The sequence below is a fragment of the Wasmannia auropunctata genome, unplaced genomic scaffold, assembly GCF_000956235.1.
Source record: "Wasmannia auropunctata unplaced genomic scaffold, wasmannia.A_1.0 LD336106.1, whole genome shotgun sequence".
NCBI lineage: Eukaryota > Metazoa > Arthropoda > Insecta > Hymenoptera > Formicidae > Wasmannia > Wasmannia auropunctata.
This window is the reverse complement of record NW_012026784.1, coordinates 9,295,327-9,308,587: the sequence shown is the minus strand read 5'-3', so window position 1 is coordinate 9,308,587 and position 13,261 is coordinate 9,295,327. Positions and strand designations below refer to the sequence as shown.

The window sequence follows — 13,261 nt, the reverse complement described above, 5'->3', positions numbered from 1 at the left end:
CGAGGCAAAGAAGGGAATCTGGTAGATGGAAGAAGAGAGCCGAAGATAACGAAGTAGCCGAGAGGAGCGCAAAGATGTGAAGGAAGAGAAGATAACGACACATAACGAGCAGAACGAAGTTTAGAAGAAATGGAAGAACAATAAAGGCCCACAGAGAATGTGGACATGAAGAAAGTGAAACGTAAGAAAAACAGAATAAAAAAAGAAGGGATAAAGAAACATCATCGAAAATTAAGAGAAATAAAAATGTTCAATGATATACAACGAAGAGGAGAAAAGATAGAGAAAACGAAACAGAAAATCAAGCAAACAGAAAATCAAAGACGAAAGCCTAGTCAGAGTGTAGAACGAAAAGGAAGTAGATGCATAGGACCCGAGGAGGAGGATCACAAGGGAGAACGAGGAAGAGGCCCTTGGCGGAGACCCGGGTGAGAAAGGAACAGGCGATCTGCGAAAGCATCCGGTGGCGCCGTGCACGAAGGGCGAGATGAGAGAGCCCGGTGGAAAGGGAAACGGAGGTTGCCCGCCCGATCGAAGGTGTGTGGGACAGGAGAACGATGCGGGGGGAGAGAGAGAGAGAGAGAGAGAGAGAGAGAGAGGCCGGTGTGGGCCTTTCGAGGGCCGCGAGAGGTAAAGAGTCCCGAAGATGGGCCTCGCCCGCCGCGCGCGGTAGTGTCGGTGGTGATACAGGAGGATAGGGTGGACGAAACGAAGGAGACGCGGCAAAGAGGCGGAGGTGCAGAGGAGAGGCGGGGGAGAAAGGGGGCGGGTGTCGTGGAATGCGGCCGTGGTCCCGGTATATACGCGCGCCGGTCCCAGCCTATGCCAGGGTATTTGTGTATTTATGTGGAACACCGGAGAACCCCGCCGACGTGGGAGAGAGAAAGAGAGAGAGAGAGAGAGAGAGAGAGAGGAGAGCGAGAGAGGAGCTCCTTCTCCCGTGAAAGGGAAGGACGAGGACAGAGGGAAGAGCCAATGGCCAGCCAAGGTGTGCTGCCCTTTCGTTATGAGGGAGCGAGTAGGTAGGTACACTCGAGAGAGCATCCGACTATGCAGCAAGAACACCAGGAAACAAACGACAGCCACCCCACCATCATCACCACCACACCGGCACGCCGCCCATCGCGCATTTCTCTCCTTCTAGTCCTTCCTTCTCTTTTTCTCGCGCCGCGCCGGTCACGCTGGTCTCTCCTCTCTTTCTCGCTTCGCTCTGTTCCTCGAAATTCCATTGCGGAGTACCGCGTCCCTGAGGCTGCTTCCTTTTGGAAGTCTTGGAGACACCGCGAGGTCAAAACACGCGCTACACCGTCGGAATTTCTGCGCAAGTAGTCACCGGCTGTGCCCTCAAGATCAATCGCCAATTCGCGATATTTTCTCAAGCTAAGAGAGCGGAGCTCAATTATCGAATTGATTTAAAGCATCTATTTAAAGCTTCAAATGTCTAAACCGGATATCTTTTCAAATATTGAAATATTTAATTTATCTAATCTTGAAAAAGGTAGAGAAGTGTACTTTAGAGAAAGTAAGTTTTCCTAAGTGCTTGTCTCTTCAGATAACACAAATTTATCTCAAGGTTTACGACTAACGTTGTCGCATGTTAACTATTTATCGGAAGCGTGCGGGATAAATCATACATCGGTCAATTAACGCATACCGATTCGACTGCTTTCAATTCGACAAATTTCTTCGAAAGCGTTATTTTCATTGGAAGCTAAGCCTTCTGTTCTCTTTACTTCGCTTCGTTAAGCTCTCTCCCCCTCTTTCTCTTTCTCTCGTTACCCAGAACGAGCGTAACGCGAGCGACTGCTACGTGAGAGAATGCCGTCAATGCGACAGCGGTGATTTCGGAAGGGAGCGAATGAGCCGCGCGAGCGGGAAGGGAAATGTCTGGCGCTGGGATCCCATCGCGGATATTGTACGCGTCGAGAGGAGTACGAATCCCGAATACCGCGCCGCGAACCAGTCCCGGGGAGACTGTAGCGCCGGTATTCGAACCACGTGGCTCCGTTCGCCGTTCCGTAGCGACTGCGACCCGAGACTCGGTCGCCCCGTGATCGCGTTGACAGGAGGCAGGGTCACAACCGTCGTTCTACCTTGACGACGGCGGAGCACGCACTCGCTTCGTGCGCGTAATACGCGATTCGGGTAAAGAGAGCTCGTTCCGCACGACCGCGTTCTTTCGCGAGTCATACACACCATCGCATACCTCTCTAATGATCTTTAACGGCATAAATAGTTTCCCAACAGTCCGCGAGCGTTAATTCTGTACCACGGCATGCCAATTAACGGTGTGATGACTGTAACGTATTAATATGATGCTAAAATCTTCTATACATATAAAATCAGTACAGGAGATCGACATACTCCACTTTACATTTTTTTTAAATAGAATTCATGGTGAGTGCTGTCAAACTGGAGTAAATATATAATGTACGATTGGTTGATATTTTCTCAGATAAAACTATAGAAACTCATCAATTTTATCATAGAGTACCATACTTTGTTGGATTTAGAGATTGTAATCGAGGAAGATAAAGTTGAATTGATTTTTTAAGCATACTGTCTCAGATAAAACTATAGAAATTCCACAATTTTATCATAGAATACTTTTAAGGATACCGTCTTGTCAGATAAAATTATAGAAATTCTCCAATTTTATTATAGAATATTTTGTTGGATTTAGCGATTACATAATCAAGAAAGATACCAAAGTTGGAATTTTTTTTTAAATACACCGTACTTGTTGATTAAAAGAGAAGAAACGCATATTTCGACGGGACATTCCCCGCGCAACGTACTCCCCGAGTTCCGAGCACGGCGTGAGATTCCGATATGTCGTCGGTGGATGAAGGTTGCCGAAGGAGGAAGAAGGAAACGGGGAAGAATCGTCTCCTTGTCCCGCAATAGCCCCCTTCGTTCGCTCGCATCTTCTCTCGTCGGTCGCATACGAAAAGACACAGAGGTCGCGTCGTCTCTATCTCCCGGAGGGACTCACAGTACGCAGCGTCTCGGGCGGTCCATCGGCGACGGTGGCCACCCCCCTCCTCCCCCTCTACCCCACTCCCGTGACACTTGAGCTTTCGGTGGAGGGACACACAGCGTGCTTATACACACGCACACAGGCCCGCGCGCGCGCACACACATACGCACGCACTCACGCACGCACAAGTGTGTACGACGCCGGCGGTGCGAGAAACAGAGAGAGAAAGAGAGAGGAGAGAGGGGCGTCGCGCGCGCCGTGGGAACCGAGGAAAACGTTTCCCGCATACCACCCCCCCCCCGCCCTCGCCCCCTTCGTGCCAACTCTCTCTCGACTCACTCTCTTTCTCTTTCTTTCTCCTTCGCCCCCTTTGCCACCAATGACGCGCGCGCGCGCGTGCTCGCGCGGCAGATACACGCATACGATTTGAGCGCGTGAGTACGCGCGCACACCGAGAGGAGAGGAGAGATACGCGAGCGAGAACGAACGTAAGACCACGTGACCGGCCCGTAACTTTCACAGACGCGAGCGACTCGTTTCGTCTCGCTTCCCTCGCCGCCGCGCCGCCACTCCGCCCTCCCGCGCCAACCCGCCCCGTCTCTCCCGCTTCCTCTTATACTTATTCGAACGACGCAGTTGCTCCCGCGGTAGGTACGCGCAACTGCGTCGTAGGCTTCGTCCGCCGAGAACGAGATCTGCGTACGGTGCCCGCTTCCTTATTCGACGCGCACCGCGTCGACGAGGATCGTTTCGGCACCGCTCTTCTCTTCTCGCGAACGCCTCTGCGCGCAACACGCTGTGCTCGTCTCCTCACGCGGACGTGACACGTCGGAAGACGTCAATGAACGTAGAAAGCCCTTCTTGTTGTTGTCCGCACGGCACGATAACTGATAGTGATAGCCGCTGGACAAATAGCACTCGCGAGACTCGAATCACGTCCGAGTCGTTTAACCCTCCCAAGGCGAACAATCTAATTTGCACCATATCTCCAAGTTATGCGCAATAAAAATCGGAATATGTAAATCCTTACAACGTGCGAGCATAGATTAATCGGTAGACTACGCCAGTTTGCCGTTTGTGATGCGTTTTGCAATGTAAGAAAACAAGTCGGAAGTATCGTATCGTTAAACAGAACCTTTACTGCACAACTCACCGCGTATGTGGAGCGTATAGCCATAGATAAATCACACATGCTGGGACTTACCTAGAACAAAAATGATAAAGACGTTGTAAATAACATAATAATTAAAAATAAAGAATATAATAATATGAGATTCTTTTATCATATATTTAGTTATTTATAATTTTATCTTTAAACATTTTAATAATATTACTAATTCTTCCACACGCATTCTATTTTATTATTATTTAAGCCGATTAAAAATGTAAATATTCCCTAACATCTCACAAAAAGAAATTTTTAAAAAATCTCTTAATTCAATTTTTTTGATTGGAATTTTCTAAAATGTGTATTTTTTTAAGAGAAAAAGAAAGATATAGTTTGTAGGATCTTTTCTCTCTTCTCGTGGAAAGGAAGTAAGACGAGGGGTGACGACGACGAGAACGAAGGAAGAGGCAGGATGAGAAGTCGGGAGAAAGAGAGAGAAGGGGAAAAGCGGAGACGCGAGATCCGAGAAGCAGCAAAGGAGAAAGAGAATAAACGCGGCGAGCCCGGGGAGGGAGACGGAGAAGGCCGCGGTCCGGATGAAAGGGGACCGAGGGAGGTCGCCGCCCTTCCAGGAACCCTTATAAACTTGGACCCGATCTTCGGGCCTTTTTCTCCCTGTTCCTACTGCACGCTCGCTCGCTCGCTCGTTCACCCGTTCGCGAGGCGTGCGGCGCAATCCGCTAGAGTGATCCTTGTGCGAGCACGAACGAGCGCGCACGCAAACACGGCTGTATGCGAGCGAGCACGTAGTAGTACATACGCGAGTTCTCTACCAACCGCGTGTAACGTTGGTTTTTCATAGATCTCGAGATTTTTCCGCCGATTAGCCGGAGCTTTCGTGGTCCGCCGCGTGGGAAGCTACGCCGATCAACATTCGCACCACGTGCGCATACAGTGAAACCGCTGGACGTTAAACGTCACATTTATAAAAATATTACGCTAATAACGAACAATAAAATTACTTTCTTTATATTTATATTCAATTTTTCATTTTTCTTTCGTTCATTGAATTTCCAGTCTCCTGGGCCATTGCACTTACAATGGAGCTGTTTTAGTTCGTTAAGCTCGGCAAAAGAAGAAATTTATTGGTCGACAAAACCGAGGGAAAGCCAAGAATACATAGCTAGCAACTCTGTTGATTCGAGTCTAAATCTAGTTTTCTTTGTACAATTACATAATTATGCATTGATGATCTATTAAAACTAATTAGCATTGAAAACTTTCGTTATATATATATCTTTATGACTGATTCCTATTGTCGCACCGGGCTCTTTGATGTCCATGACGAATTCAAAAAGTTAAAATAATGTTTTTCAATGATGTCTATAAATAAGAAACAGAGAAGAATAACATTTTGGCGTATAAGAATTACACGTCATATCATAAAACAATCCTATCGTTGACGCAAGCACCGAGGGGGTTAATCGTCCGACGCGGGTGCGTAGGAGGATGTTTTCACGAAACGGATTTCTCGAGGCCCGCCCGCGCATATGCCGCGGCCCGAGAGTTAAAAGAACGCGAGGAAAACACCTACCACTCGACGACGGCGGCGACGGCGACGGCGACGACGGTGTTGCGTGCGCCCCCAGGGGCGGACGAGAGAGCAGCGAGTAAAGTAATCACCGGCAAAATTGGTTGACGAGATAGTCAGATTGGCCGCTGGCCACTTGGCTGCTCGATTGTCCAGACACGCCTCCGGCGAAATGAAATTTGATTTTGTCGGGCAATTTCGCGCCCAAATCAACCACCTCACCTCTCGCCCCTGCCTACTGCCACCCCCTTCTGCCCCCTGCCTCTGCTCCCTGTCCCCCACCGAGAAGCGGTCGTCGGGCCCATGCCGTACCGGAACCAAGGGGGTCAGGAACGCGACGCAGACAGAGGCAGACGAGAACGATGAAGAGAGTCGTATCCCGTAACCTCATTAAGAGCCGCACTCTCGCGGTATTGGCCTCATTGAGCACTCGGGAGCATCTTTCCCGAGCGTCGAGTGCACCCTTAAGAGTTCAAAGGGTGGATAGCGGAGGGTTACGTTCCCTTCGCGCATGGTGGAAGAAAACGGGGAAGGTGACGAATGAACGTCGCTTACCGGGCTACCGATTTGCATGCGGAAATCTATCATCGTCCCCCAGTCGATAGAACGAAAAGAGATAAATCTAGATTTCAACTTTTTTATTGAAAGACCAATATTTTTGTAGCCCTAAAGAAGTAGAATTAAAATAAAAGAACAAAAGGTCAAATGCACATAAACTGCATACTAATTAAGCTAGAAATTACTTTCTAAAAAGAAAAAGTGGCGGACAGAACCCAGGATCCTGTTTGACTTGTGGCTTTTCCAACCAATCTGTCCGGTAATTAGATTATTTCCAAAAGAAAAATTCAGACTTGAAAATTTAAATAAAAAATGTCTAAAAATAAAAATGCGCATGTAAATTTTGATATGCAAAATTTTGCACGAATATTTTGCCACTCGACACCAGCGGATAATGTGCTGGATTAGCTATAATACGGTCTCGGCGAATGATATCGCGAGTATGCCAAGTCGCGTGCATTAAGAGCCGAACGCCGCGCGAAGGACAAAGAGGGTTTTCCACCCCCGTGCTTTCCCGCTCCCCTTCTCTCATTCGCGAATGTGCGTTTTGGCGGACGCGCGTTTCTCGATTAGACGCCGGAGACTGCTGAGAATTCGATTACGCGAGGAGGCGCGAGTGCGCTTTAAAGGGGCGGCAGCCCAGGCATTGTGCCGTGCGTTTGGATAATTCAATTTCTTTAAAGTAATTACTTGTTGCTTCCACTGTGAAAGTTTGTTTCCATTTCAAAGAGCGAGCGACGCGCCGATAACTTCGCCTCTTGGTTTGCAATACGCGGAGCTTCCCGTCTCTCTCTTTCTCTTTCTCTCTCTCTCGATAAAATCAATGGCGAATGCATTTCAATTGTAAATATTGTCAGTTATGATAATGATAAATTATTTTATTATTAAATTACGCGCCAACATTTTTACTTCCTGGCGATAAAAGTGAAATGTAATAAAAACTGGGCTTTAAAGTTTTTAAAATTTACTTTACAAGATCTAATTTGAAAAATTATAGTAAAATTTTGTTAATTTTAGAATATTGAAAAAATACAACTCTATATATAAATTTCTAAACTTAGAAGAATTTCTTTTCATTAATCATATTCCAATAGATTTTGATGTATACCTATGTAGATATCTCAACAGTTATATTATTATGTTAACTACAATTGTAATTGTTTTTAATTTACTAGTTAATATATTATATTACTGATTATTTAAAAAAATTTAGAAACATTTTATTTTACTGTTTGTGTATAATATTGTCGTTTTCTAGATTTGAGTTTTGATGACGCAGGAGAAAGGAGCGAAGACCATACAGCATAGAGCGCCGCACAGCCGCCATTAATACGCTGCGCTATTGTAAGGCGCGCCAAATTTGAAAGTGGCAAGAAAAAAAAAGAAAAGCACGATAAGATCATCTACAATAGGTCTTCGTGTCCACGGGGCTTAATATTTCGTATGCATACACTCGTAGGGAAGGGTTTATAACTTTGTTATTATTACTGACGTCGCTTAATCGCCGATTGTATTCTGACAATCTAAATTCTACCGTTACGGTTCTCGCGTAAAATCGCGATACCGCTATAAATCGTACGCGGTATTGTATGCAAATCGAGTTTACTCAGGAAGAGATGTTATTAAAGACAAAGTTAATAAAGACAGAATTACATAAAATCGATACTCCACATTCCATTGAAATCGATAACGTTTCGGGAACAAACTTATGCCATTTTTAGAACAAATTTAAGCGCATGCGTTTCGTAATGTCCTCTTTAAAAATGCACAATTCTCAGATTTTTTAATGCATTTCTCAACCTACATAAATTTCTTTTGATGCAAAATTTTCGATTAATCGAATTGTATGCTCTATAATTCTGGAAGTACAATATATAACGACTTGTACAACGAACGATGTGCAATCTTTCGCGAGAAATTTTGTTAATCAATGACAGTCGACCGTATATCTCTAGAGTATGCAAAAGCACGAGAAAATTTCGATGAACGATGGCGACCAAGTGACGGTGGAAAGCAGAAAGCGGGCAGGAAATATAAGCCATCGTGATCTTAGTTGCTTATTTTTGGCCAGACTTCGTAGAACTATATAGTTGCTTAGAGTTTAGAGCTCCGCCGTCGTTCGTTCTATCATTCCTCGATAACACCGGATAACGTAATAACGACGCGGACTGATAACGTAATAATGTCATAGGTGAGAATAAATTGTTACAGGAGATTGAAACGTTTTGCGTTTAAAACTGAAAGTTGTTGCGCGAAACCCTTTGCTTTTTCGCAATCAGTAAATAAATAATTATTCAATTACGAGGAAATATGCGCTAAGGAACACTCGCATCGAAATAATCGTTATATTTTGTTCGTAATTCGTATAAAAAAATATATAAAAAAACTTTCTTTTTCGATGAAACGAGTCGCAACGCGCATTAACACGGAATTCGATAGAGATTACGAGCAACAAGAAAAATGTTCATCAAGTCGAATGATTACTGTGCAATTAGGGAAAGAGTGGGGAGGTAGGGAGGGGAGCTCGGTGGCCGAACCCTTGTTTCTGAATCGCGGCGCCATAGCGACCCCTAAATCACGACCGGCCACAGGACGTGGACGTGGAGCTATCGATACTCTATCTTTCGTATACAAAGTACAGACGCAGGTGGGCCGCGTGCACGCGCATTTTGCGTACACGTACGGTAGTATGTACGCACCGGTTGCGTGCCTGGCACGGAGCGCGAGAGTGCGGGCCACGCGCGCCCTATGCAGGAGTCACGCACCAAAACAAACCCTCTCTCTTCCCGTCCGCCCCTCACGCCATGTCAGAGTTATACTCGATCCGACGAATTTCGGGTATTTAAAAGATTATTAATAACGAACACCGGAGGGAAGAGTTTCGCTAGTTTCAGCGGTATACATAAAATATCGGCTATGACAATTTTATAAAAAATTTCTCTCTTTTTTTTTAGAGAATTTTCTTTAAATAAAAGATCTTTTTATTAACGAAAAAAAGTAATGTTATAAATTATGCGCAATTATATATGCGCAATCACAAAGAAGCAGTCCAAGCGATTTTTGGTATACTATTAATTATCAAAATATTGTACAAAAAAAGAATATATGTAAAAATTTAAATTGCCGACATGTCGGCAATATAATATGCATATTAAACTTGAAATAGCTGAACTGTAAAAAAAAACGTTTATTTCTATTGAAATCATGACATTTATACAGAAGATAAAATTGGAATATTTTCTCTTTTAATACTGTATATAGATACGTGAAATTGTTATCGTACATCTATTGTCGCAAATAAATATAGAGAACGTATTGTATCTTTAGTATCGAAAATAAAGCTACGAAAATTACACTGCTCTCAAATATTTGCTTTTGTATTACAATGCATTCGGAATATTCTAATGCAACCACCATCCTTCGAATCGTAAAGTTCAAATATTTGATTATTTGATTTTTCATGCACATATATACGCGATGCTAATCTTCAAATCCATTAATGCTTCGCACGGAGGATAAAGGACTCCGAGAGCGGAAACGAAACCCACCTGAGTCTTAAACCCTTTCTTAAGACTCGGCGCTCCGTTCGCGGGGCAACCACCCTGCGCCTACACGCGCGTGGAAAACAATAGGGCAACATCCACGATCAGAATGCACAATACGAATCAGCTGCGCCGGGATAATTATGGTAGTAACGAGAGCCAAATGCGATCCTCCGTTTATCCGACCACGCGCCACGCTTCGTCGATCGCTGGCTCGGGTGATGCCAACGCAATTAAACGATTGCCATCGAGATTCTCGTTAGCAATATAGCAACTGAATAATCTCCGAACGCGCTTGTTATTTTCAATTGATATTTTCTACCATACATACAGATCGCGAGCCACGTACAAGTAAAAAATACAATTTAATTTATCCTGGCGAATCCCGTGCGCGGAAATATCTTACGTTCTGCATTTAATGTAATAAATTACCTACAGCAATGTACCTATCGCGTCACGTAAAACATGTCGCATGTTGTACTGCATGTGGAATGATAAGTACATCAATGGCAAATAGAGAAAGAAAATGGCGAGCATTTCCATTAAATATTAATAGCGAATTAAAGCCAGAAAGTGAACGCAAAATACTGTAAGTAAATTTTAATGTGGCTTTTTGTCTGAGAATTCTAATTTAAGACTTCATTAAGAAGGTATTCAACATTGAAAACTTACACGACGGATATTTTTTTTCATCAATCTATCTTTAACGTTGAAGCTTGTTTAATTCTCTGAGATTTCTCAACAACACAACTCGGCATTGTTTTAATTCAAAGAATAATCGCGCTGACATTTTCGATATATTCTTTTGAACATTAAAAGTAAAATATCGCAATAATTTTCGCCTGAATCACAAGCAAAAAAAAAAAATTGTGGCAATTAAAGTTGCCATGGACTTTAATGATTTAAGAAAATATCAACTTATTTATCGTGCTAGTTTAATCTATAGTTGACACTCGATACTTCTGAGATACTATGTGTTTTGCTCAATTCTGACGTAGACAAGGTAACGGACCGCGTGCCGTTAGCCTGATCGGCAACAAATCGCAATAGAGTCGTTAGAGGCACGATAGAGCGACCCGTTCGACGGCATATTACAATTTGAGTCCCTCCGCCGGGTGCTAATTTGCTTTAGCCGCATCGACTTTTCCGCGAAAGCATCCATCAAGTTCCATTACAGCTTCCGACGTCCACCGCTCTCGGACACACCCCTTTCGCATTCGCCCTTAAGCACATAATATCGTTACCCTTCCCCGCGCGTCCGACAACGGGTTACTACGGAGTTACCTAAGAAGGAAGCGACCAGTTCCGGTCGAACGATGTCTGGAGAAACTCGCCGTTATTGCAAAATCTTAATTTCATTTGAATGTATGTATATATCGGAAATTAATAATTAACAGTGCGCAGATTATGGCTGACATTAAAAACATTAATTAAAAATAAATATAATAAAATATTGTCGCGAATAACTTTAATTTTATTTACTGAACAAATACATTATTTATTATTAAATGTATGCTCTTTCTCTCTCTTTTTTTCTGAGATTTATTCAATTAATATTTACATTTCCACATTCAACATTAAGTATAAAATAATTCAAGTCTTTGTCACATTTTTATAATAAATATAAATTTATTATTTCTCAAACGTTGGATACTTTTAACATTAGACATTTTTAACATTAACATAAAAGTAAAAAAATTTAAGTTTTAACTAAAAATTTTAATATCGATTAGATTTTATACGCAAGTTTTTGTAATAAAATAAACTGTTTCTGAGAAAGACATTAAGAAAATCTGGAAATACTAGCTCAGCTAAGTACTCGGAAGTTTTAGAGGCTTCAAGAAACGTCTGGAACTTTGAAATAAAAATCGATAGAACTTCGTGCGCTAACGGTCGCATACCAGTTTTCTTTAAACCCTCCGACCGGTCGATGCACGTTGTAAAAACACGCACGTACCTGTTTACAACACGTACACACCGGTCGAAAAAATCCCGCAACGTTCGTCTGAATTCCATCTGTGATTTTTTGTTTGGAAATAGCTAAATAGAGAAGCAGAAGCGATGGAAATTTTGTAACATATCATTTTCTAAATTTAATTTCGCTACGAAAACTTTGCGGAATAAAATCATTTCATCAGAAATTGTTGATATTTTTTGAAAATTACATCGCCTTTTATTTTACGCGTCTTTCTCCAGCAAGCCAGATATTGAGATTGTCAAATGACATGTATCAAACATCTTCCAACTCGATTCAACAACTATCGAGACTAACATCGATCAAAGCGATCGAAGCGAGAAGTCCGCAATGAAATCGATCAATCTGAAAATTACGAGAAATCATTGACGCTTCCCTGAGAGAGGACCGCCGCCTCGAGAACACTCACGTGTCTTCAACCGCGCCGCCATCTTGCCCATCTGCCGCCATGCCAAGTCTGAATCCCCACCGCCAACATCCGTCTCTCCCATTTCTGACGACGAGGGAAGCTTCCGGATTCGCGACTCGAGATAACGCGAGCGAATGAAAAAATCGCGAACCGGATTTCGCAGCTCGGCAAAGTAAGCGCGACGCTCGCGCCGTCGCGCTTCGGCGTGAAGCCGTCGACGACGTCGCGCGTAATTCTCCCGCGAAGGTCTCCCGGCATCGCTCCGCGGAGCAATGAATCTCGGCGTCACGCCGTGAGAGTGATTCGTTCTCGCGTCGCGTCGCAACTCGATGAGTCACGGTCCGCTTTCGAGCGCGTTATCGAGGTCCGTGCTGATTTTCGAGGTTCGGCGTGGCGGCGACGACGATGACGACGATGGTCTCGATCCGATCGAGTCGCTAAGCTGTCAAACGTTTCCGAATGAAAGAATAAAAAAAATATAGAAATGTAAGATAGGACAAAAATGTGTCAGCTCTCGAGATGTAACATCGGCACGTTAAAAAAATTAATTCAAGTATAAAAAAAATCAATTCGATTATAAAAATGATAGAATAGCGTGATAAACATATAAGTCATATTTATGAAACCTGTAGAAAATTCAAATAAACATGACGGACGCGTGATGGACGTACACGTGAATTAAACGTTTGCAGTTTCCATGTCGAGAACATAATGGATATCTCTTGTATCCTGACCTTCTCCTCTCGACAAACGTTGCGAAGTATTTCGCAGATTTCGGCGGATGGATGGCGGGGGCGATAAAGAGAAATAGACGGAGAAAGTGGGATAGAGATCGATGGTGCCCGTCCCGTTCTCCAAGGAGAACGCCGTTATTTCGCAAACGCGACCTTACCTTCCAGGAATCGCGTCCTTGGACGACGGAGGTCATCGGCTCGGAGAGGATAAACTCTCGTTTATCCGCCGTCACCCCGCCGTCGCCGTCTCACTTTGGCGAACCGTTCGACCGATCGATACCAGCCGTCGAATCTCCGCGTCCGGAGTCTCGGCTGTGTCGGCGATGACGACGTCGGGCCCGGCCCGGCGCGGCGCGGCGCGGCG

At 44.1% G+C, this 13,261-nt stretch overlaps 1 protein-coding gene across 4 annotated transcripts in view; it reads right to left on the bottom strand.

The window, feature by feature from the left end:
• The window catches only part of LOC105456010 (serine/threonine-protein phosphatase 4 regulatory subunit 1-like), a 127,351-nt gene that overhangs the window by 63,612 nt on the left and 50,478 nt on the right, over window positions 1–13,261 (bottom strand). The window contains exon 1 of one of the 4 annotated variants that reach the window (XM_011699793.1): window positions 12,164–12,219. The exons of the other annotated variants lie outside the window; for them this stretch is intronic. Within the exon in view, the coding sequence (XP_011698095.1) occupies window positions 12,164–12,204 (41 nt within the window). The 5' untranslated portion in view covers window positions 12,205–12,219. Of the gene's footprint in view, window positions 1–12,163; window positions 12,220–13,261 lie in introns of those variants that run through there. 4 annotated transcript variants of the gene reach the window in all.